The 23,668-nt window shown below is 36.3% G+C and overlaps 1 protein-coding gene and 1 long non-coding RNA gene across 3 annotated transcripts in view; one reads left to right on the top strand and one right to left on the bottom strand.

Annotated features, from left to right (window-relative positions):
• Positions 1 to 23,668, bottom strand: part of LOC125666198 (transmembrane protein 98-like) — a 31,725-nt gene that overhangs the window by 7,825 nt on the left and 232 nt on the right. The window contains exons 1-5 of one of the 2 annotated variants that reach the window (XM_048899313.2): positions 15,606 to 16,775; positions 11,984 to 12,165; positions 9,872 to 10,003; positions 7,656 to 7,865; positions 1,853 to 1,973 (exon numbers count right to left, since the gene is read on the bottom strand). In XM_048899313.2, the coding sequence (XP_048755270.1) occupies positions 1,853 to 1,973; positions 7,656 to 7,865; positions 9,872 to 10,003; positions 11,984 to 12,120 (600 nt within the window). In that variant the 5' untranslated portion in view covers positions 12,121 to 12,165; positions 15,606 to 16,775. Of the gene's footprint in view, positions 1 to 1,852; positions 1,974 to 7,655; positions 7,866 to 9,871; positions 10,004 to 11,983; positions 12,166 to 15,605; positions 16,776 to 23,668 lie in introns of those variants that run through there. The other variant, XM_048899314.2, reaches the window with a different exon arrangement.
• LOC130050807 (uncharacterized) lies at positions 16,775 to 18,552 on the top strand. Its single transcript, XR_008799071.1, has 2 exons — positions 16,775 to 16,902; positions 17,631 to 18,552. It is a non-coding gene; the product is annotated as an uncharacterized LOC130050807 (long non-coding RNA).

Genomic DNA, 23,668 nt, shown 5'->3' on the forward strand with positions numbered 1-23,668 from the left:
AGACTAACAGCAGACTAACAGTAGACTAACAGTAGACTCAATACTAACAGTAGACTAACAGCCCGAGTCCACTGGGATGGTCCACCTAATACTTTATGAAAATAAAGATATGACTGACAGTAATCCAGACATTATAAAATTATTTCACGCCTACTAGGGAAACAGTCAAAATCATTGCACCGAGGTAGTGGCGAAGGCCTGGGAAACTGATGTCAGAGGCTGTAAGTGATAAAAGTACTCAATATTGAATCAGATTTTTTTAAAAAAAACTGCTGTTAACCTCATAAACCTCCATATGTCAGTAGTATCTATTAAATGTTACAGTAAAACTTCATCTCCATCCTAACCAAATTGTGCACCAGATGTGGACTTGGTTTTCTAGATTAAGATTAGATGAGCAGTGCTCCAAGTTCACATCTGCTATCAGGTCGCAAAATGGCGACCTAGATATATTTCTGGTCGCCATTTTCAAATTTCTAGTCGCCATGTTCAAAATTTCTACTCCCCATGGTAAAAGATTTTGTAAATAAGACTTACAAGTTTTTTTTTAATTTGAATATCGTTTTGTTTGTTTTTAAACTGAACAAAAATGTGCTGTGAAACATGCTGGATGCTAACAAGTCAAGTATTTATTCTGGCAAAAGTTGTATTGCATTGGGCCATCCTGAATATTTTACAGTATGCTTCTAGGGAAGAAATCCCAGCGTTCCAAACAAAGATTTGCTTTAAAGTCCTCAATAAATGGGCCTTCACTGCTTATGCGAATAAGAGCTTCTACTTTTGTTGGATCTTTTGCTGAACAATCAGTATCAGCATCAATAAGAACACTACATCCCGAGTTTGTAATTGTCTGTGAAAATTAGCAGCAACAGTCGCTCCGTTCGACTTACTGCTAATAATACAGTCACGGACAAAGACGTGTCTCTTACTGTTACCGTGAATAGTCACACTTTCACATTTGAAAAACGTACACCAGGTCGTGGTGAAATCGGACAATGGGTGTCCAGAAATGGTGGAAGTTTCTGGCCGATTGGCCGCACAAATTCTGCAAAACATTTTGCAATCTCTGTATATCAACCATGAAAATTCCTTCAGCCATTAGGACTGGGGTTCTTCCTTTACTTTTACATTTTTCTTTAGACATAGTTACGTCATCTTTAAATGCAGAACTTTCTCCGATCTTGATTCTTGAATTTCTTCGTTACATGGACTAGGCCGAGGCTTCTACTTTTTACTACTGATAAATCCAAAGTGCTTTAACCCTGGTTTTACCACCATCTTGATTGCTTTCAAGCGCTGTTTTGAACGAGACTGAAAAATATTTTTTCAGACTTCCTATCCCGATTACAAAATTTTACTGGATGCCCATTTTTTTTTCCACTCGCAAAAATGCGACTTAAATATAATCTCTAGTCGCAAAATCAATTTTCTGGTCGCAAATGCGACTGTTTTACTCGCAACTTGGAGAACTGATGAGAGGTTACTACACTGAAAACAAATGAGCATGTCAGTATCTACTGTAATAACAGAGGCCATGACTTTTGACCCATGTGACCCCAAATGCAATCAAAGAAGGTGTTAAATATTTTTTACATGCCATATAACTAGACTGATATAAAACATGTTCTTCTAAACACTTCTAAAGTTAGCCTTGGCTGTAACATATTTGACATTGAACATCAACAGGATATTAATCAAATTATCTAATTATTTTCAAACAAAACTTTCAGATAATGGAATAATGATAAGAGCCACATGGAGTTCACTGATATGACATATAACTGTTACTTTCACTTCATATGAAGCTTTCACTTTCACTTCACATTAAACTTTTACTTTCACTTTTACTTACTCTTAAATGGTCTTCCACATCGGCCATTTTCTGGTCGATCCAGTCCATTTCTCCGGACAAATGGCAAGCATGTTTAGTGACAAGTACCAGGTGATTCACGGACAATACAAGGGCCGTACACCTACAAGTAATATTGTACATATCTACAAATATTGTACACCTACAAGTACATCTACCGTCAATGTACACCTACAAGTATATCGACCATCAATGTACACCTACAAATATTGTACATATCTACAAATACTGTACATATCTACAAGAATTGTACATATCTACAAATATTGTACATATCTACAAGTATTGTACACCTACAAGTATATCTACCATCAATGTACACCTACAAATATTGTACATCTACCGTCAATGTACACCTACAAATATTGTACATATCTACAAATACTGTACATATCTACAAATACTGTACACCTACAAGTATATCTACCGTCAATGTACACCTACAAGTATATCTACCGTCAATGTACACCTACAAATATATCTACCGTCAATGTACACCTACAAATATATCTACCGTCAATGTACACCTACAAATATTGTACATATCTACAAATACTGTACATATCTACAAATACTGTACACCTACAAGTATATCTACCGTCAATGTACACCTACAAGTATATCTACCGTCAATGTACACCTACAAATATATCTACCGTCAATGTACACCTACAAATATATCTACCGTCAATGTACACCTACAAATATTGTACATATCTACAAATACTGTACATATCTACAAGAATTGTACATATCTACAAATATTGTACATATTTACAAGTATTGTACACCTACAAGTATATCTACCATCAATGTACACCTACAAATATTGTACATATCTACAAATACTGTACATATCTACAAGAATTGTACATATCTACAAATATTGTACATATCTACAAGTATTGTACACCTACAAGTATATCTACCATCAATGTACACCTACAAGTATATCTACCGTCAATGTACACCTACAAATATTGTACACCTACAAGTATTGTATATCTACCGTCAATGTACACCTACAAATATTGTACATATCTACAAATACTGTACATATCTACAAGTATTGTACACCTACAAGTATTGTATATCTACCGTCAATGTACACCTACAAATATTGTACATATCTACAAATACTGTACATATTTACAAGTATTGTACATATCTACAAGTATTGTACACCTACAAGTACATCTACCATCAATGTACACCTACAAGTATATCTACCGTTAATGTACACCTACAAATATTGTACACCTACAAGTATTGTATATCTACAGTCAATGTACACCTACAAATATTGTACATATCTACAAATACTGTACATATTTATAAGTATTGTACATATTTATAAGTATTGTACATATCTACAAGTATTGTACACCTTCAAGTATATCTACCATCAATGTACACCTACAAATATTGTACATATCTACAAATACTGTACATATTTATAAGTATTGTACATATCTACAAGTATTGTACACCTTCAAGTATATCTACCATCAATGTACACCTACAAATATTGTATATCTACCGTCAATGTACATCTACAAATATTGTACATATCTACAAATATTGTACATATCTACAAGTATTGCACACCTACAAGTATATCTACCGTCAATGTACACCTACATATATTGTACATACAGTGGAACCCCGTTATTACGTTTTCCATTTTGTCATGATAAAATAACGTAATACCGGGGGCAACGTAATAAACGTTCCCAGTTAAATCCATTAAAAATATCATTTGGAAATTGTATATCGTCCGTTGGTACTCCGTGAAGGGGTGTGTGAATATATCTTTACTGTTTCTTTGTTTAAAAGACTATGATACTTTGTTTTATTTACATCTTATCTTTAATGTCCGTAATTCTTCATGTTCTTATCCCTTTTCTTTATTTCGGTGTAGGATACATAAGGATGTTTTGATAAACGTTGCTTTTTCTACATTCGTTTGGACCGCCATTTTGTTCAACTTTAAAACAATGCGTTCATGTAAATTTCTCTCAATAACTCGTTCCGGTTCGTATTCAACATTCGTATTAAAAAATAACAAAACATCGTTTTTATTAAGTTCTCTAATTACACAATACACAACACAATAAAAAAAAATCCCACCCAAAAAACAACAAAACTATAGACACAAAACGCACACGATACCCAACACTTGCACACTTCTCACCAACGATAAACATGCACGGAGAACAATTTAAGCGCAATCCACATAAAAAAAAAAAATATAATGATGCACGAAGATTTCATTTATAATGCTAAATGATGGCACTAAAATCACGTGCGCATCAAGGGATTTTAAAATATTCACTGAGGTAAATGCCGTGCACAAATCGGCCGATAGATAGGTGTATGTATGGACGAGATTTACGAACACCCAAGCTGCATGTCCAAACAACGAACAATTTTTTTAATTGAACACCTTTAGTCACCTATGTCCAAGCAGTTACCCAAGCGGTTGTAACATTGCTACGATAAATTTTGTCTTTCTTGTTTGGTACCAAAGCTGTCCGTGAATAGAGTTTTAATAGCGAAGGTAATCACACTATGCTGAACACGCAGGTGGTTGAGAAATTTTATCTTTGATTATCAAAATATGAAAAATGAAGTAAATTTCATAGAGTACAATTTCTAAATAAACATTATTTAATTGTTTATCACTGGCTTCTATACGGGGTATTCACCTGTATTGATGTTGCTAGATCTATCGAAGCGTGATCAGTCAAGCGTCTCTAATCCCCCAAAACAGACCAGGAAATTTACGTGGTGACTGCCTCAGGCAGTCAAGGTGTGAATGGCTTATTATTTTGAGAATCACTATTGAATAATTAGGGGTTTATTACGTTTTTGTCGGAATATTTACAACGTAATACCGAGTCCCGGCATTTTAGGACAACGTAATAACGAGGTTTATTTTATATAGGTTTGTTAAGAAATGGTTTTCTGCTTTGAAATTCCAACGTAATATGCGGACTAACGTAATAAAGGGGGAACGTAATAACGGGGTTCCACTGTATCTACAAGTATTGTATATCTACCGTCAATGTACACCTACAAATATTGTACATATCTACAAGTATTGTATATCTACCGTCAATGTACACCTACAAATATTGTACATATCTACAAATACTGTACATATCTACAAGTATTGTACACCTACAAGTATATCTATCGTCAATGTACACCTACAAATATTGTACATATCTACAAATACTGTACATATCTACAAGTATTGTACACCTACAAGTATTGTACATCTACCTTCAATGTACACCTACAAATATTGTACAGTCATGTCTACAAACATTATACATATCTACAAATATTGTACACCTACAAGTATTGTATATCTACCGTCAATGTACACCTAGAAATATTGCACATATCTACAAGTATTGTACACCTTCAAGTATTGTACATCTACAATCAATGTACATCTACAAATATTGTACATCTCTACAAGTATTGTATATCTACCGTCAATGCACACCTAGAAATATTGTACATATCTACAAGTATTGTACACCTACAAGTATTGTATATCTACTGTCAATGTACACCTAGAAATATTGTACATATCTACAAATACTGTACATATCTACAAGTATTGTACACCTACAAGTATTGTATATCTACCGTCAATGTACACCTACAAATATTGTACACCTACAAGTATTGTATATCTACAGTTGATGTACATCTAGAAATATTGTACATATCTAAGTATTGTATACCTACAAATATTGTACACCTACAAATATTGTACACCTACAAATAGTGTACACCTACAAATATTGTACAGTTACAAATATTGTACAGCTATGAATACTGTACACCTATAAACAGAGTAATTTACACAGTTTTAGCAAACCTCCAGGATTAGCAAAAATTTAGTTCCTAATAACCAACAAATTATTTTTTTTTTCTAATTTCCTCTCACACAGGAATAAATATCACTTTGCAAGAAGCGTGAATTTCTATAAGCGTATTTTTTTTATGAGCGTATGTTACAGCAATTTCACTGCCTTCATGCCCTGTGTTTGAATCAGTACAAGGCCCTAGGGTTAGGCCAATTCAACTTAATAGTAGATTATCATCCAGGGTTACCAAAAAGTATGGAGCAGATGGGAGGATTTTTTTTTCTCAATTTTTATTTTCTGAGAAAAATATTAATGATATACGAGTTTTTGTCGGCAACAGAAGTGCATTATTTAATGCCAGATGGATATCAATCTATATGCTTATTTCATAGATGAATTTCAGGTTAAGCTTAAATTTCAAACACAGAAAGATACCAAACTTTTTCAAAATATGAAAAACATTAATCCCCCCCTTTCATTTATGCTCGTAAGAACGCAAGAAATTAGGAAAACCATATATCCATTTTCTTCACATGGTTTTTCACGTTGCTATACTGTAAATGTAATTAAACAAGAAGTGTAAATACCTGAGTCGGACATGAAAATTTTCCGGAAATCGCAAATTTCGCAAGATAAAAAAAATTCTGGGTGGGCCGATTTTTGAGAGACAGGTGGGGATTAAGTTGAATTGGCCTTAAAAACCTTAAATAATTGTCCCTGACTTGACAATGTCATGGTCTCGGTGATGTTAAGAACTTGCTGTCACAGTTTTGATGATATCACTAATGTAATGATGTTATAGTCTGGATGATGTCACTAATGTAATGATGTCACAGTTTTGATGATATCACTAATGTAATGATGTCATAGTCTTGATGATGTCACTAATGTAATGATGTCATAGTCTTGATGATATCACTAATGTAATGATGTCATAGTTTTGATATCCAGAATTTGTTGTCACTGTCTTGATGATGTCAGTAACTTGTTGCCCTGTGTATGTTTAATGTTTCTGTTCATTATGATCAAACAGTTGATTAACTTCTTGGTGTGACAACAGTTGCAGCAGCTTTGTGAAATAAAGAGATAGCAAAGCTCATTTTGGGGAATTTTTTTTTCTCACCCCAAATCATCTTATTCCTTTCTGATATGATTATAAAAGATATATGAATGACATATTTCAACTCTGAAATGACTGCATGCTTGTGAAAAAGTTACACAAGGAGCTAACTTGTATAGTAGATTGTTTTTTGTTCAGGAAGCTAAAATTCAGGGGACATGATCTGAAGATTATAATCATTTCAGATTTGAAAATAAAAGTACATAAATGCCTAAAATTATTATTTCAAACAGAAAATGACTTGTATAAGTGATCTGGACTCATTTTAAATTTTTTCAAAAAATTTGAACAAAATGACCTTTACTATCCCTTTAAGTGTTCGTTTCGTACCCGGGAGGTCGTGAGTTCGAGTCCCACTTGTGCCATGGCCGTGTCAAACCTAAGACGTAAATATAGGTAGTGATTGCTCTTTGCTAAAGCCTCAGCATTTAAAAGTGAGAATCACGAGTCTTTCAGGTATGACCTTAAAAACAGAAGTTCCACGTCACGTCAGACGTTTGCATGATAAATAACCCTCACTGTTACGGCCCTGAGTGCTAAGCACAGGTCTAAATTTGTGGTACTTCACCTACAACTGGTGACGTCTCAATATGAGTGAAAATTCTCGACAGGACGTAAAACAAACAATCAACCAGCACAGTGTGACATGTTCCCTTCACTAAGCAGTGGTAAATATCTAAAACTTGTGTCACTGTTTCTTACAAACCTGGCTTCTAAGTGTATAAATTACATCATACAAGCTTTAAATCTAAAACTCGTGTCACCATTTCCTACAAACCTGGCTTCTAGGAGACGAGGGTCCAGTGGTGGATACATCGCTATGACGACCTCGTCCACACGAGGACTTATCCTCTTGGCGACGGTAACCACCTCTGTTAACAGTTCCTGGGTCTGTATAGTTTGGGAGTTTCCCATCGTCATGCCAACCAGCTGTTCCGTTAAATACTTGCAAGTTTTCAGAACAGACAAGCAGTGTGGAACCAAACCCCTGAAAGAAAAAGAAAGAACAGGAGACGTCAGAAAGGCTAACAGTGGGGAAATCATAATCCTGATAAAGAACAGGAGACGTCAGAAAGGCAAACATAATCCTGATAAAGAACAGGAGACGTCAGAAAGGCAAACATAATCCTGATAAAGAACAGGAGACGTCAGAAAGGCAAACATAACCCTGATAAAGAACAGGAGACATCAGAAAGGCAAACATAATCCTGATAAAGAACAGGAGACGTCAGAAAGGCAAACATAACCCTGATAAAGAACAGGAGACGTCAGAAAGGCAAACAGTGGGGGAATCATAATCCTGATAAAGAACAGGAGACGTCAGAAAGGCAAACATAATCCTGATAAAGAACAGGAGACGTCAGAAAGGCAAACATAATCCTGATAAAGAACAGGAGACGTCAGAAAGGCAAACATAACCCTGATAAAGAACAGGAGACGTCAGAAAGGCAAACATAATCCTGATAAAGAACAGGAGACGTCAGAAAGGCAAACATAACCCTGATAAAGAACAGGAGACGTCAGAAAGGCAAACAGTAGGGGAACCATAATCCTGATAAAGAACAGGAGACATCAGAAAGACAAACATAATCCTGATAAAGAACAGGAGACGTCAGAAAGGCAAACATAATCCTGATAAAGAACAGGAGACGTCAGAAAGGCAAACATAACCCTGATAAAGAACAGGAGACATCAGAAAGGCAAACATAACCCTGATAAAGAACATGAGACGTCAGAAAGGCAAACAGTGGGGGAACCATAATCCTGATAAAGAACAGGAGACGTCAGAAAGGCAAACATAATCCTGATAAAGAACAGGAGACGTCAGAAAGGCAAACATAACCCTGATAAAGAACAGGAGACGTCAGAAAGGCAAACATAATCCTGATAAAGAACAGGAGACGTCAGAAAGGCAAACAGTAGAGGAACCATAATCCTGATAAAGAATGGGAGACGTCAGAAAGGCAAACATAATCCTGATAAAGAACAGGAGATGTCAGAAAGGCAAACATAACCCTGATAAAGAACAGGAGACGTCAGAAAGGCAAACAGAAGGGGAACCATAATCCTGATAAAGAATGGGAGACGTCAGAAAGGCAAACATAATCCTGATAAAGAACAGGAGACGTCAGAAAGGCAAACATAATCCTGATAAAGAACAGGAGACGTCAGAAAGGCAAACATAACCCTGATAAAGAACAGGAGACGTCAGAAAGGCAAACAGTAGGGGAACCATAATCCTGATAAAGAACAGCAGACGTCAGAAAGGCAAACATAATCCTGATAAAGAACAGGAGACGTCAGAAAGGCAAACATAATCCTGATAAAGAACAGGAGACGTCAGAAAGGCAAACATAATCCTGATAAAGAACAGGAGACGTCAGAAAGGCAAACATAACCCTGATAAAGAACAGGAGACGTTAGAAAGGCAAACAGTGGGGGAACCATAATCCTGATAAAGAATGGGAGACGATAAAAAAGACGTATATTGTACATTGGGGTGCCAAAGCCCTGAAAATCTCCACATCCCCGCGGTATCAAGAAGAATATATCAAAAACAGTATTTATAATTAAAACAAAACATGAAAAATAAAGCGAAACAAGCTTTCAGAGAGTCCTGCATGTTACTACAACTCAGTGAGTCATGCATTCAGAGAGTCCTGCATGTTACTACAACTCAGTGAGTCATGCATTCAGAGAGCCCTGCATGTTAATTACTACAAGTCAGCCCCGAGTATTGATGGGAATTACACACACACATATATAAGCCAATATGACTTTTACAAGGGTCTACACCAAGAAACAGATATCATTTGCTTCAGTTATATCCCCGTATACAGGTGACTCGAGATGGCTCGAACTTCTATATCTCGAGTTGTGAGGACTACTGATAAAACATTCTGAGGACTACTTATAAGATGTCATGAGGAACACTAGTGATAAATCAGATCAGTATTTTATACACATCTTTAAAAATGTCTACTCTCTACTCACGTGACATCATCAACCCAGTTTTCATCCTTCAGGATCTGGTCCAGTTTTGGATCTCCGATCTGCACATCTTCCAGCTCCACTACTGCAGACCCAGGTCGCTGGATATCCTCCTCGATCAACTGAACATCTGGCCTGTAAATGTACCAACAAAAACTTCACTATGAAATCTGTACCAACCAACAGTAATCTCTTGTGTATTCTATGGGGAAGAGGATGTGTTGGCGGTAAAAGAGGAGATAGGCAGAGGTGAAGGAGATGGAGGGAGAGGAAGTGGAGGAAATGAGGAGGTGGAGAGAGAGGAAGTGGAGGTGAGAGAAGGGGTGTAGGAGGAGGGAATGGAGAGGGAGAGGAGGGGGAGGTGGGAGAACAGGGAGAAGAGGATGTGATGGGAGAGGATGAGGAAGAGGATGTGAAACAAAGAGAAGAGATGAAAGGAGATGGAGAGGAAGAAGTGAAGGGGAGGAAGTGGGGGAGAGGAGGTGGAGGGAGAGGAGGAAAGAGAGAAGGTGGAGGGAGAGAAGGTCTAGGCAGAGGAGGAGGATGTGGGGAGGATGGATGGAGGAAATGAAGGGAGAGATGGAAGGAGAGGAGGAGGTGAAGGGAGAGGAGAAGGTGCAGAGAGAGATGGAGGAAGAGAAAGTGGAGGGAGAGGATGGAGGGAGAGGGGATGGAGGGAGATGATGGTGAGAGAGGAGGTGAAGGGAGAGGAGAAAGTGGGAGAAGAGGAAGTAAAGGGGAGGAAGTGAAGAGAGAGGAGAGATGGAGAGAAGATGGAAGGAAAGGAGGAGGTGAAGGGAGAGGATGGGTGGAGAGGATGAGTGGAGAGGAGATGGAGGGAGAGGAGGAGGTGAAGGGAGAGAATGAGGTGGAGGGAGAAGAGAGTAAAGGGGAGGAGATGGAGGGAGGGGAGGAGGTGAAGGTACAGAAGGTGGAGGGAGAGAAGGAAGTAAAGGGGAGGAAGTTGGGGGAAGAGGATGGAGGGAGAGATGGGGGAGACGAGGTGAAGGGAGAGAAGGTGAAGGGAAGGAAGTAGAGGGATAGGATGGAGGGAGAGGAGAAGGTTGAAGGAGAGGAGAAAGTAAAGGGGAGGAAGTGGGGGAAGAGGATGGAGGGAGAGGAGAAGGTGAACAGAGAGAAGGTGGAAAGAATGGAGGTGGAGGGGAAGAAGTAGAGGAAGAGGATGGAGGGAGAGGATGGATGGAGAGGAGATGGAGAGAGAGAGAAGGAGGTGAAGGGAGAGAAAGGGGTGGATAAAAGGAAGTGGAGGGGAGGATGAATGGAGAGAAGGAGGGAGAGGAGGTGAAGGGATAGGATAAGGTGGAGGGGAGGAAGTAAAACAAGAGGATGGAGTGAGAGAAGGAGGTGAAGGGAGAAAAAGGGGTGGATAAAAGGAAGTGGAGGGGAGGATGAATGGAGAGAAGGAGGGAGAGGAGGTGAAGGGATAGGAGAAGGTGGAGGGGAGGAAGTAAAGCAAGAGGATGGAGTGAGAGGATGGAGAAAGGGAGGAGGGAAAATAACTATAAAGTTTAGTTGACTTATGAGATTTTGATGTGGCCAGAGTTTTTGAAATCTGCTGGTCCCAACAGCAACACCGGTAAATATTTCTATTAAAGTCTGGTGATCATTTGTATATATAATTAATCTAAAGGACCAGTAATGTGTAAATGATCATATTGGATGTTATTTATTTTGTTGACTAATGTGATCTGCCTCTTTGTTACACATTTTCCTACTTGACATTACTCACCCCGTCTCTCTGTTGTTGAGTGATGTGATCTGCCTCTTTGTTACACGTTTTCCTACTTGACATTACTCACCCCGTCTCTGTGTTGTTGACTGATGTGGTCTGCCTCTTTGTTACACGTTTTCCTACTTGACATTACTCACCCTGTCTCTCTGTTGTTGAGTGATGTGATCTGCCTCTTTTTTACACGTTTTCCTACTTGACATTACTCACCCCATCTCTCTTTTGTTGACAGATGTGATCTGCCTCTTTGTTACAGGTTTTCCTACTTGACATTACTCACCCCGTCTCTGTGTTGTTGACTGATGTGATCTGCCTCTTTGTTACACGTTTTCCCACTTGACATTACTCACATTGATATTACTCACCTCGTCTCTCTGTGTTGTTGAGTGATGTGGTCAGCCTCTTTCTTACACTTCTGACGGCAGACAAATACCAAGGCAACCACTGAGGCAACAAATATGGTGGACAGGACTCCTATTGCTATGGCAACCACAAGTTCCATGGCTACGGCAACTCCTTGAGGTTTATCATTGTCATATTATTGAATCTACAAGTATTATACTACAATGATTAAACCATTACAGGTGTAAAATCTACAAGTATTAAACTAAAACAAGCATTCTGAGAGTATTGCATGGCGATACATAGTCCCCTACCGGTTGCAAAATTACTGTACCACAACATTATTCAAAGTTCATTATGTAGGTTAAATATGATAAAAGGGAAAATTGGGGAACCAGGATAGGAAATTAACTATTATTCGAGAAGAGACTAGCCCAAGGAAAAAAAAAGAGAAATTTATAATTAAGTTTAATTAGGTCTTTAACCAAGTCAATAAACTGTGACACGTAGGTGATCAGGAATAATTTAGCTATATTGTTGTATTACTATGCTAGAAGTTTTAATGAGTGTAGTGCGCTCTTTTCTATTTTTCTAAGTTCAAGGGCCATAACCAGTCTTCGAAATTAAGCGGTAGTCCGATGACCGCGGCTAGTAAAATCAGGATCGGGTTACCAAAACTTATTAACGCGCATGCCCGGTGGGCCAGTACATATTTCAAAACTTATTAACGCGCATGCCCGGTGGGCCAGTACATATTAACCGCATGCCCGGTGGGCCAGTACATATTAACGCGCATGCCCGGTGGGCCAGTACATATTTCCAGCGGAGATTATGATTCCCCTATTAGAGTGTGATTCCTGGTAGGAAGTCGGTGAAACAACCAGTTCTTACAGAGGAAGAGAAAGTGGGCGCTAGAAGTATGAGGAAACAAAGCAACAAAGAAAATGATCAGCGTGTTTGGCAGAAGAACTGCCCCTGGCTTGAATACAATGATGGTCTCGTATCTTGCACCTGGTGCAGAAAGGAAAGCATTGCAAATTGTGAGTTCGTGTTCGGCTCAGATTTTTTAGAATTGATTCCCAAAGTGAGCACAAAAATAGAAAATGGCATATGCATTTTACTCTTAAAAAATCAACAACACACAAACGGCCGCATCAGACATTCAGAATGTATGATTATTAGCTAACAACCCTAGTTTTTACTTTTTTTTTAGGGTGAGAGTAAGTGATGAAGAACTAGAAGAATTAAAACATTGGAGGATTCTGAATAATCTGACTGAAATGACAGAATTAGAAGTTGAAAGAGGGATTGAACTCTCGTCTTAAACTTGTACTTTAATAGTACTTAATAAAAATGTTCAAACTTGAAAATTCAAATCATGTTGAATCATTTTTGCATAACATTTGGGCTAGTAAAATTTTATTTGGGCTACCAAATTTTTCACTCTTACTTGCCCGATGGGCTTGTGGTAAAAATTGTTAAGCGCGAAGACTGCATAACTTAATGAAAAATAAACGGACCGAGACAAAATTTGAACTTGATCTGTAACTTGTTATGGCAAAGCAATGTACCAAATATCAAATGAATATCTGCTAGCACAACCAAAAAAAGTCCGGAAAACTAATAATTCATGCTATTTTTCTAAGTTCAAGGACCATAACTACATTAAGAATTCTACAATTTTCTAAGAATCTGATTTAATAAAATAAAAAAAATCTAGAAGACTGAATTAAAATAAGAAGCCCAAATGGGTCACATGAAATTAATATAGTTAATGTAGATTATATTAAAACATAGGTTTAATGCATGCAATGCTAGGATTGAAAATCAAACCCGCGAGCTCCCAGAAAATTGAACCTGAGCCTCCTGAAATATCGAATCCTAGCTCCACCAAAAAAATAAATCCGAGCTCCTAGAAAATCAAAGCCAAGCTCCCCGAAAAATCAAAGCCAAGCTCCCCAAAAATCAAATCCAAGCTCCCCAAAAATCAAAACCAAGCCTCCTGGAAAATCGAACCCGAGCTCCCAGAATATGAAACCCGGTTTCCGAGTGGGTGCCTCAAGTACTTAGCTACCATGACCAGAAAACCATTTGAAATTAGTCTTTGATATCTTTTACCAATTGATTCAGAAATGACATCCATTTCTTCATGAATGTGAATATTAATACACGACACATATACGAATCAATCTTTAAAAATATAGTATGACTATTTCTAACAGCTGGAAATATTCAGACAGAAATTTACAGTAAAATGCAAATATACAGTGATCGAGATAAGCACGCGCCCTGTGCCATAGTCGCATTAAATCAAGAAATGGCGCATTGAATATTGAAACTGTGCCATTGTGGGGCACTTCGTCAGTGTCTAATCAAACAGTAAAATATTATCTGATTGGTTAATACCGTTAAATTGCAATTTTAATACGCTCGGACTGGAGATGCAACGGAAAAAAATTCTTAAGCCTGACAAAGGGTAAATCGACTTTAATTTTCGTCTTAATGATCAGCCAGTACTGGCAGTAGACACTGTAGGAGCAGAAGGAGACGATGACGCGGACAATCACAATGAGAATCCTTACTTTAACAAAACGTAAATTTAACACAAATAATAAAACTAAAGTTATCCACGGTATTACAGTCTGTCAGCAGTGTTTAGATTATAATTTACTGGTCTCTCGGACTTGTCATTTTTAAATGTCTCATAAACATTTCAATTTGGCGCGTTCATTTTAGAAATGTCACATTGACACTAGCTGGTAATGCGCCATTGTCACATTAAGCAATTTGCTTATCCCAATCACTGAATATAGAATATACATTTTGTTTTTGTACGTACATGAGGTTATTAACAGCACCATTCCCCAGTATGTTACATGAAGTATGCATATGGTGGTCTGATGACAATCAGTCAAATAGAAGCCTAACTTCGTCAAAATAATTTATATTCAATTATTTGTCTCAAAATTTACTAGAAATGCACAATTACACCCCCCCTTCCCCCTCATCGCTTCACAACTCGGCCATCTGCTTTCTGTAGCCGGACTAGTCACCAATTAACAGGACTAGTTAATTATAGAATCTATAAGTCCTTTTGACTGTACAACATACAACCATTAGACCTTCAATGCAATATCTACATATCCATGATGAGAAATAATCCAGAAAACAATTTGACATACTTTTAGCCCTAAAGTAGGTCACTGTACACAAATCAAGTTGAAATATGAACTGATTATGTATTTCGCTGAGAGGGAGGTTCTGACAAGATTTCAGGGCAATATCTGTATTCATAAAAATAATCTGGAAAACGAAAACTAAGTGATACTATGACCTTGACCTTTGACCTTGAGAAATAATAGGCATCCTCCGCTTGGCATAAGCTGTACTTGTACAAAGCTTGATGGTCCTAGCCCCAACGGTTTGGTCTGTATCCTGCCTACTACATGATACTACGACCTTTACTTTTGACCTTGAAGAACAACAGTTGTCCAACACTGGCTTGGTATGAAGAGCATGTGCACAAAGCTTGACGGATCTAGCCCCAATAGTTCAGTTTGTATTCTGTCTATAAGGTTTTCCTATTAGCTAGTACTATGACCTTGAAAAAAAGTAGGCAAATCTTCGTCTAACCATGGTGATTACCGAGTTGTAAGATCCTAGTTCCAATAGTTTGGTCTGTATTCCGACTACAAGGTCTTCCTATCAACTGATATTATGACCTTGACCTTGAAAAATAATAGGCATCTTCGTCTCATCTTGGTGATCAAATGTACGTAGGATCCTCAGCTCCAGTAGGTCGATCTGTATTCTGCCTTCAAGGTTTTCCTATTAACTTTGACGTCTCACCTTGAAAAACAATAGGCATCTTCCTCTCATCAAGGTGATCAAAAGTACCAAGTATTGTTGTAAGATACTGGAGCTTACAGTTAATTTTGTATTACACCTACAAGGTCCGGACAGACGGATGACGGTATCCCGTCTTTGACGAATGCATATAAAAACTTAAGTTTCAAACACTGCATACTTCTAAAAACTTGATTAATTTTGTGAGATCATACTTATATCATTTACATAACTACATTATTTTTATTCACATCAAAATCACAATTTAATCCACGTAAAGAATGAAATGAATTACAAAAGAAGATATTGGTCTTTAATTAAAGTCACACGTTCTTTAGTAAAATGCGGTCCAGGGTGAACATTGCCATCCTTGACACAGTCCGACAGATCACATAAATCCGACATATCACTTAAATCCGACATATTACTTTTATCCGACAGCTGATCACTTAAATCCGACAGATTACTTTTATCCGACAGTTGATCACTTACATCCAACCGATTACTTTTATCCGACAGATCACTTAAATCCGACAGATTACTTAAATCCAACATATTAACTTTTACCCAACAGCTGATCACTTAAATCTGACAGATCACTTAAATCTGGCAGATCACTTAAATCCAACAGATTACTTTTATCCGACAGATCACTTAAATCCGACATATTACTTTTATCCGACAGATCACTTAAATCTATAATAGTAACACCGTGAATCTTTAACACAGCTCACTACCAAATGTAAGAGAACCATTCCAAATTGATGTTCTCAAAATTCTGTAAAACATTTTGTCTGTAACAATTTAATACTGTAGACCTCCTTACAGAGGGGTCTATACTATACAGAGAACAGCAGCCATATACCAGACTGTGATTTCTGGTGCGTGTCAAAAGATTTCCAAAAATGTATCACAAAAATCATCAAGTCTGACCTAGCACAATACAATGGAAAAAAAAAAAAAAAAAAAAAAAAGCAAACCCCAGATCAAGTTTTACATTCAATGTAAAAGCATGTCTGGTTTAGAGACATTGAGATTGCATGTTCTCAGGTAAAAGCATGCCCGGTCTAGAGACATTGAGATTGCATTCTCTCAGGTAAATTCTTACTGTCTGGATCGTTTACAAAGTTTATTTTATTTTGTAGGTACTTGTTTACAGTCAAAGTTTATTTTATTTTGTAGGTACTTGTTTACAGTCAAAGTTTATTTTATTTTGTAGGTACTTGTTTAAAGTTTATTTTATTTTCTAACTAGTACATGTACTTGCAGGGCCGTCAATCTCTTTGAATTGGGTCCGATAACGGACCCTTCCCATTTGGGAAAAAACCCCAAATTTCCCAATTTACTTATCTAGAAATTCCCAACATCACAAACTGTTACATTGTGTGTAAAAAAAATTAAATCCTGTTAGTTTCGTTTTTACTTCTACCTTCTCGCGCATTTTCGACAATTTCGAGGCCCGGAAAGTTGCACAATAGACCTCTAGTCTCTTTATACATTGGCAGGCAGGTGATCAATTGAAAAATAAAACCGAACTGAATTTACTCTGAACATTGTTTTTGTCTTTACCTTAGAACAATTAATTCATATCTTAATAGTTTTTTTTTAAATTATTGTGTGAAAGTAAAATTTCCCAATTTGACCCAAAACGTCGATAATTTTCCCAATCTAATGGGACCCAGACCCTGTACCGAAAAGGACAGTGACAGCCCTGATATGTTTACAGTCAAAGTTTATTTCATTTTGTAAGTACTTTTTTTACAGTCAAAGTTTATCTTATTTTGTAAGCACTTGTTTACAGTCAAAGTTTATTTTATTTTGTAGGTACTTGTTTACATTCAACAGTTACAAGTGTTCACATGAAGAGAATGAACAGACCTGCTGGACATGATGCATTTCTAGGTTAATGGATTCAATGAAAATCAAAATATCTGTGATAATATAATGTATCTGTTACAATAAAAATATCTGATATTTGTATAAAAATATCTGTAATATTTGTATCTTTTAATCATATATCCAAACAGTTCATGAGATAGATAGATAGAGAGAGAGAGAGAGTGAGAGAGAGAGTGAGAGTCAGAGAAAGAGAGAGAGAGTCAGAGAAAAAGAGAGAGAGAGAGAGAGAATCAGTCAAAGAGAGAAAGAGAGAGACAGAGAAATAGAGAGAGAGAGTCAGAGAATCAGTCAAAGAGAGAGAGACAGAGAAAGAGAGAGAGAGAGTCAGAGAGAGAGAATCAGTCAAAGAGAGAGAGAGAAAGAAAGAGAACAGAGTAAAAGAAAAAGAGAAACTTCATACAAGGGTGGACTTATTTCTTGAAACAAAACAACGAGATTTACCTTCCTGTCCTTAATCTGAATATGCATCACACAAGAGAAGGTGATTCGAATGACAAACAGATCCCATTTATTCATGTTAATGCATCACTCTGACAAGTAACAGGCAAAAGGTGACAAATTTAACACATTTTCGGCAGACTAATTTGCATAAATTTGCATATCATATTATGTATGAACTTTTTAACAAACATTCTACTACATTTATGCAATGTAAAAACAGTTCTCAGGTTTCATTAAGACACCAGTACTGTACAGTGTATTTCTGTAGAGAATTAGTTTATTAATTTAGAGCACTCTCCCCGACAATCATTTCTTATATCTGAATTTTAAAATAATGACTTAATTATTGAATTATGATTCAATAAATCACGATTACATGGTCTAATTCAATGCTTGTTGTCACACCCCCCCACCCCCCAAAAAAACCAACAACAAAAAACCCAAAACCAAAGAACACTGACAAAAAAATGTTTATAACACTAGCTCCAATCTTTATCATATATAACCAGGCTAAATAAATCAAAATTAGTAAGGAGTAAAACTCTCTGGTTAAATGGACTATAAAATCAAATAATGAAATATTTATTAGAGGACAAGCTTTATTCATGTGTCATATTTCTCACTCATCTGATTCCACACACTGCAAGATTAACATCATTTAATTTCAATTTCTATAAAAAATATGGCACAATAAGAATGTCAGTCTTTACACTCCGTTCTGATTCAATCAAAGGAGACCAAACTGCCAGCTGTCATTTAACATTGCAATAATTAACAAACCTTGCTGGTCCAATGAAACATGAAATGAGAATTCATTTCTCATGCAATTATTCAAAAACGAACAACTTCCATATATCGTGAATGATAGTCCGCACTTACTATTACATCAAATTCCGGTACACCTTGTTCATAGACGGGGCCTTGAAAAACAGAAAAAACCCTGTCCTCTCGCACAAATATTGTATGATAAAAAGAACATAAATCACATTTTATTCATCAGAAATCTATTTTTGTATAAATTTAGTGTGATAACTTTAATGACGTCAAAATAACTTAAAGGTTCTTAGACTAATCCATTGTGGATAATTTTGTTTACTTACAATATCGTACTGACACAGTGAAATACATCTAATCGTTGATAATTTTGTTTGTGTACAATATCGTACTGACACAGTGAAATACATCTAATCGTTGATAATTTTGTTTATGTACAATATCGTACTGGCACAGTGAAATACATCTAATCGTTGATAATTTTGTTTACTTACAATATCGTACTGGCACAGTGAAATACATCTAATCGTTGATAATTTTGTTTATGTACAATATCGTACTGACACACTGAAATACATCTAATCGTTGATAATTTTGTTTATGTACAATATCGTACTGACACAGTGAAATACATCTAATCGTTGATAATTTTGTTTATCTACAATATTGTACTGGCACAGTGAAATACATCTAATCGTTGATAATTTTGTTTATGTACAATATCGTACTGACACAGTGAGATACATCTAATCGATGTTGATAATTTTGTTTACGTATAATATCGTACATCTACTGCCAAAGTGAGGTACACAGTCATTTCCAAAAGATCGGGGAGGGGAGGGGGGAGGGTAAGGGTCATATAGCTGGAGATTGAGATATCTGACAATTAGATCATTTGGTCTCATCTCTATAAGTATAAGCTTTATATCGCAATGTCTCCATTCAATGTACTTATATTACATGTCTATATCTTTTATAATTACCCCGTGTCTTAAAATATTTGACACATGAACTGCAAGACAATAATATACTTTAAAAACAGAAAATCATTCAATAGATTTTGTTTAAAAGGCAAGTTGTATTTGGCCCGCCCATGTGTCACAATTTTTTTGAAGAAGATTTATTCATTATTTTAATTGTACCTTTCGGGCTCGATATTTCACCAGAAGTCCCACGAGGTGGGGTTACAATAGGGAAATTCAATATATATCTACAGCCAATAACACACCCCTACCCCAACCATCATCTTCACTGATCTGGGATCTTCAGTTTCTCTGATCATTAAGAGACACACCCCCTTTCCCAAATATAATCAAGTCATTTAGGGGAATCATAAGTCTTAAAAATATCAATCAATCCTACAAAATATACTAGGAAATTTTAGGAAATCAAGCATGAATCTAAAAAAAGAAAGGACAGGAAACCCTAGGAAATAGCAATTTATCTTAGGAAATGGCAATAATTTAAGGAAATAACACGAAATCTTGAGAATTATCTGAGAATCCTGGGAAATATCACCAAATATGCACACATACACTACGACTCACTAGGATAAACTGGCCGGGGCTAAAACAAATTCCTGCACACAAATATTTCTTCAAATTCGAGAACTTACTTCTCAGAGTCTGTTATTTCCAAAATAAAAATATACTAACATTTCAAAATGAGGATATCCCTATACTCACAAAACAGGAAAATGGTGCATATTATATTTCCTCCGACCATTATAACTTCAAGAAAAGCCAGCAAACTCACAACAACCAATCAGAACTAAGTAGCACATGTTTTAAAAAAATTATCGAGCCGGAGGTTAAAAATCATTCATTTAAAACCTGACTAAAATGGCTAGAGAAGTTCACATTCGATATGAATGGAGAGGAGTTAGTCCGATCCCAAGACACTGTATCTACCTCCTATACAGAAGAGCTCTGACTAAATCAAAATCTTAATATACATCCAAAAGTCAAAACAAATTAAATGTTATTTTTTAACTTCCAATTTTAAAATCTGCAAATCATCAATCAAGTTTACAAAATTAGTTAAGAAATCTCTTTCTTTACCAATTGAAATAAAATCTAAAATTACTTACGGCATGCAGACAGAACTAATCTAACAATGTTGGTCATTTATCGGAGTTAATTAGGCGTAAACAAAGGGTGTCAGAGTCAATATCAAACTAGAACCGCTCATACCAATGTGTCAACAAAGTGCATTTAAATTACCTTATCTGGGCCCCGTCAAGCGAAAAAGAACAATTCTTACACCGATATCACATAACCACATCGACAGATATCACTCAGATCATCACCACCAGATCGGATTTTTTGGGACGTTATGAAGAGACAGGGATAGGTCGAACAGTGCAGGGCGAACAAACTCAGCTCCGATGGTCCCCCATTGATTCCTGCTTTTCTATTTTCACATTTATCTGATTAGCTTAACTCCACAAACCTATGGGCTAATATTTCTTCAAAAGTGTGTGGTTATTGAATTGAGTAATATAATGTGAAAATCAACATCCTGTTATTATAGGCTTATTGATCTTTCAAATGCTTTAAATTTCCATTAAATAATAAATACCATTGCTTTTTTTCCCCACAAATGTATTGAATACTGAAACATCACCAACACAGATATATGTAATTTCATCTGCGTCCATTTTAAGCAATATTTCTATTGATTTCACATTTTAAACATTTTATAAATTAGAAAGATCTTTGTGTCCATTTTAACCAATATTTTCATTGATTTTATATTTCAAACATTTTATGAATTAGACAGCTTTTTGTGTCCATTTTAAGCAATATTTACATTGATTTCATATTATAAATTAGAAGGATTTTTGTGTTCATTTTAGGCAATATTTTCATTGATTTCCTATTTTATCATGTTTATATAAACACTTTATAAATTAGAAAGATTTTTTTTATCCATTTCAAGCAATATTTACATTGATTTCATATTTTAAACTTTTTATAAATTAGACAGATTTTTGTGTCCATTTTCAGCAACATTTTCAGCGATTCTTAAGTTTTAACCTTTTTGATAATAATTTGTGTCCATTTTAAGCAATTATATAAATTTATTGTGATTTTTATGTTTTAACCTATTTTCAATAATAATTTGTGTCCATTTTAAGCAATATTCAGTATGAATTTTATGTTTTAACTTTTTTTTTATAACAAATAAGTCAGACCAAACCGGGATTCAAACCCGCCTCCCTGAATTTCTAGTCAGGTGTTCTACCAACTAACCTATCTGGCATCTGAAACCAAACTACAACTACCAAAAGTAAACCACCGCGGTGGACAATAGGTTAGAGCACGCCCCCGCATGCGGAAGGCCCGGGGTTCGAATCCCGGCCGCAACACACCTAAGTCATTAAAACAGGTAGTGACAGTTCCATCGTCAAACGCTCAGCATCAGATGTAAATGTCACGGGTCTTCGGAGATGACCTTAAAAACAGATGACCCATGTCACAGTATAGGTGTGGCATGCTAAAGAACCCTCACTGCTCAATGACCGTAAGCGCCGAGCATAGGCCTAAATTTGAATCGACATTTTCTGCTGATTTGAGGAGTCTGTTGCTCCAGATTCACTCTGATTCTATGAATGTATTTATAGTCAATCACAAATATTCATTCTTTCATTTTTCAATCTATTTACCACCAGTTACAGCTTGTATGGCATTACAAAGCACTGTTTATATCAACTGCATTATATTTCTCATGTCAAATGAGTACTAGGCAGATTAAATGTCTAAAGTTGTGTTGCAATATACGTTGAAATGCTTTGACAGCTGTTCTGATAACTTCAGAATTCTCCGAGCTTACGTGTCTAAGTATACTACATGCCTGTTATGGAGAAATCTATACACGGCTGTGCTCGTCTCAACAGAAGCACTGCATGTAATTTGTAATTAATCACATGCTACACAAGATCAACATTTATAGAGGGCGAAGCTAGCTCTCCCTATAGGTAACACGTATATATATGTTTAAAAGGAAAATATAGGAAACCAATGAAAAACTAAACCATACCTATGGAACTTGAAACTTTTGGTACTAATGGCGTCGATTCGAATACTATCGCGTGGACATGTATTTCTCCATTTTGAATCTCATCTACCCTAGTTCACGTCGTTCTGAGATGTTACATAAAATTCGTAAAAGCATGTAAATCTTATTTTCTTAATCATATATAATCACTCCACCATTAACACCATATTTGTTGTTGTGGTTCAAACGCTGTGTTTGTAAATTTGCTAAATAACGACGCTGAATATGACGTCACAATGTACTGTTTACATCGATTGCGTTATATTTCCCGCGTTCAATATATAGGCGGATCAAATATCCAAAATTAGGATGTTTTGATACAGCTCCGTCCTCGTGCTAACTTCGGGTTGTTTTTGTTCTGTTTTGGATATAGATACCAATGCCAAAATTTGTTTGCTTCGCCCTCAAACACGGTCACGCCGTAAAACATATTACATTATCAATAATAACATCTATTCTCTACTACTGTAAACTCAAACTCGTGGATTACAAATTTCATGTGCATGTTGTGAGGTCATGGACACAGATTTTAATAACTGGCAGTCAGTTTATGTATTTAATCAAATCCATAAACGATATCTTCCAGGAATTAAATGACATTGATACCATGCGTTAAATTCATGCACCATTTTCCGACCAATTTCTGTAAACACGAAATGGATGATTGCAGCTGTATTTAACTCAGCCTC

This window comes from Ostrea edulis, chromosome 10 (assembly GCF_947568905.1).
Source record: "Ostrea edulis chromosome 10, xbOstEdul1.1, whole genome shotgun sequence".
Taxonomy (NCBI): domain Eukaryota; kingdom Metazoa; phylum Mollusca; class Bivalvia; order Ostreida; family Ostreidae; genus Ostrea; species Ostrea edulis.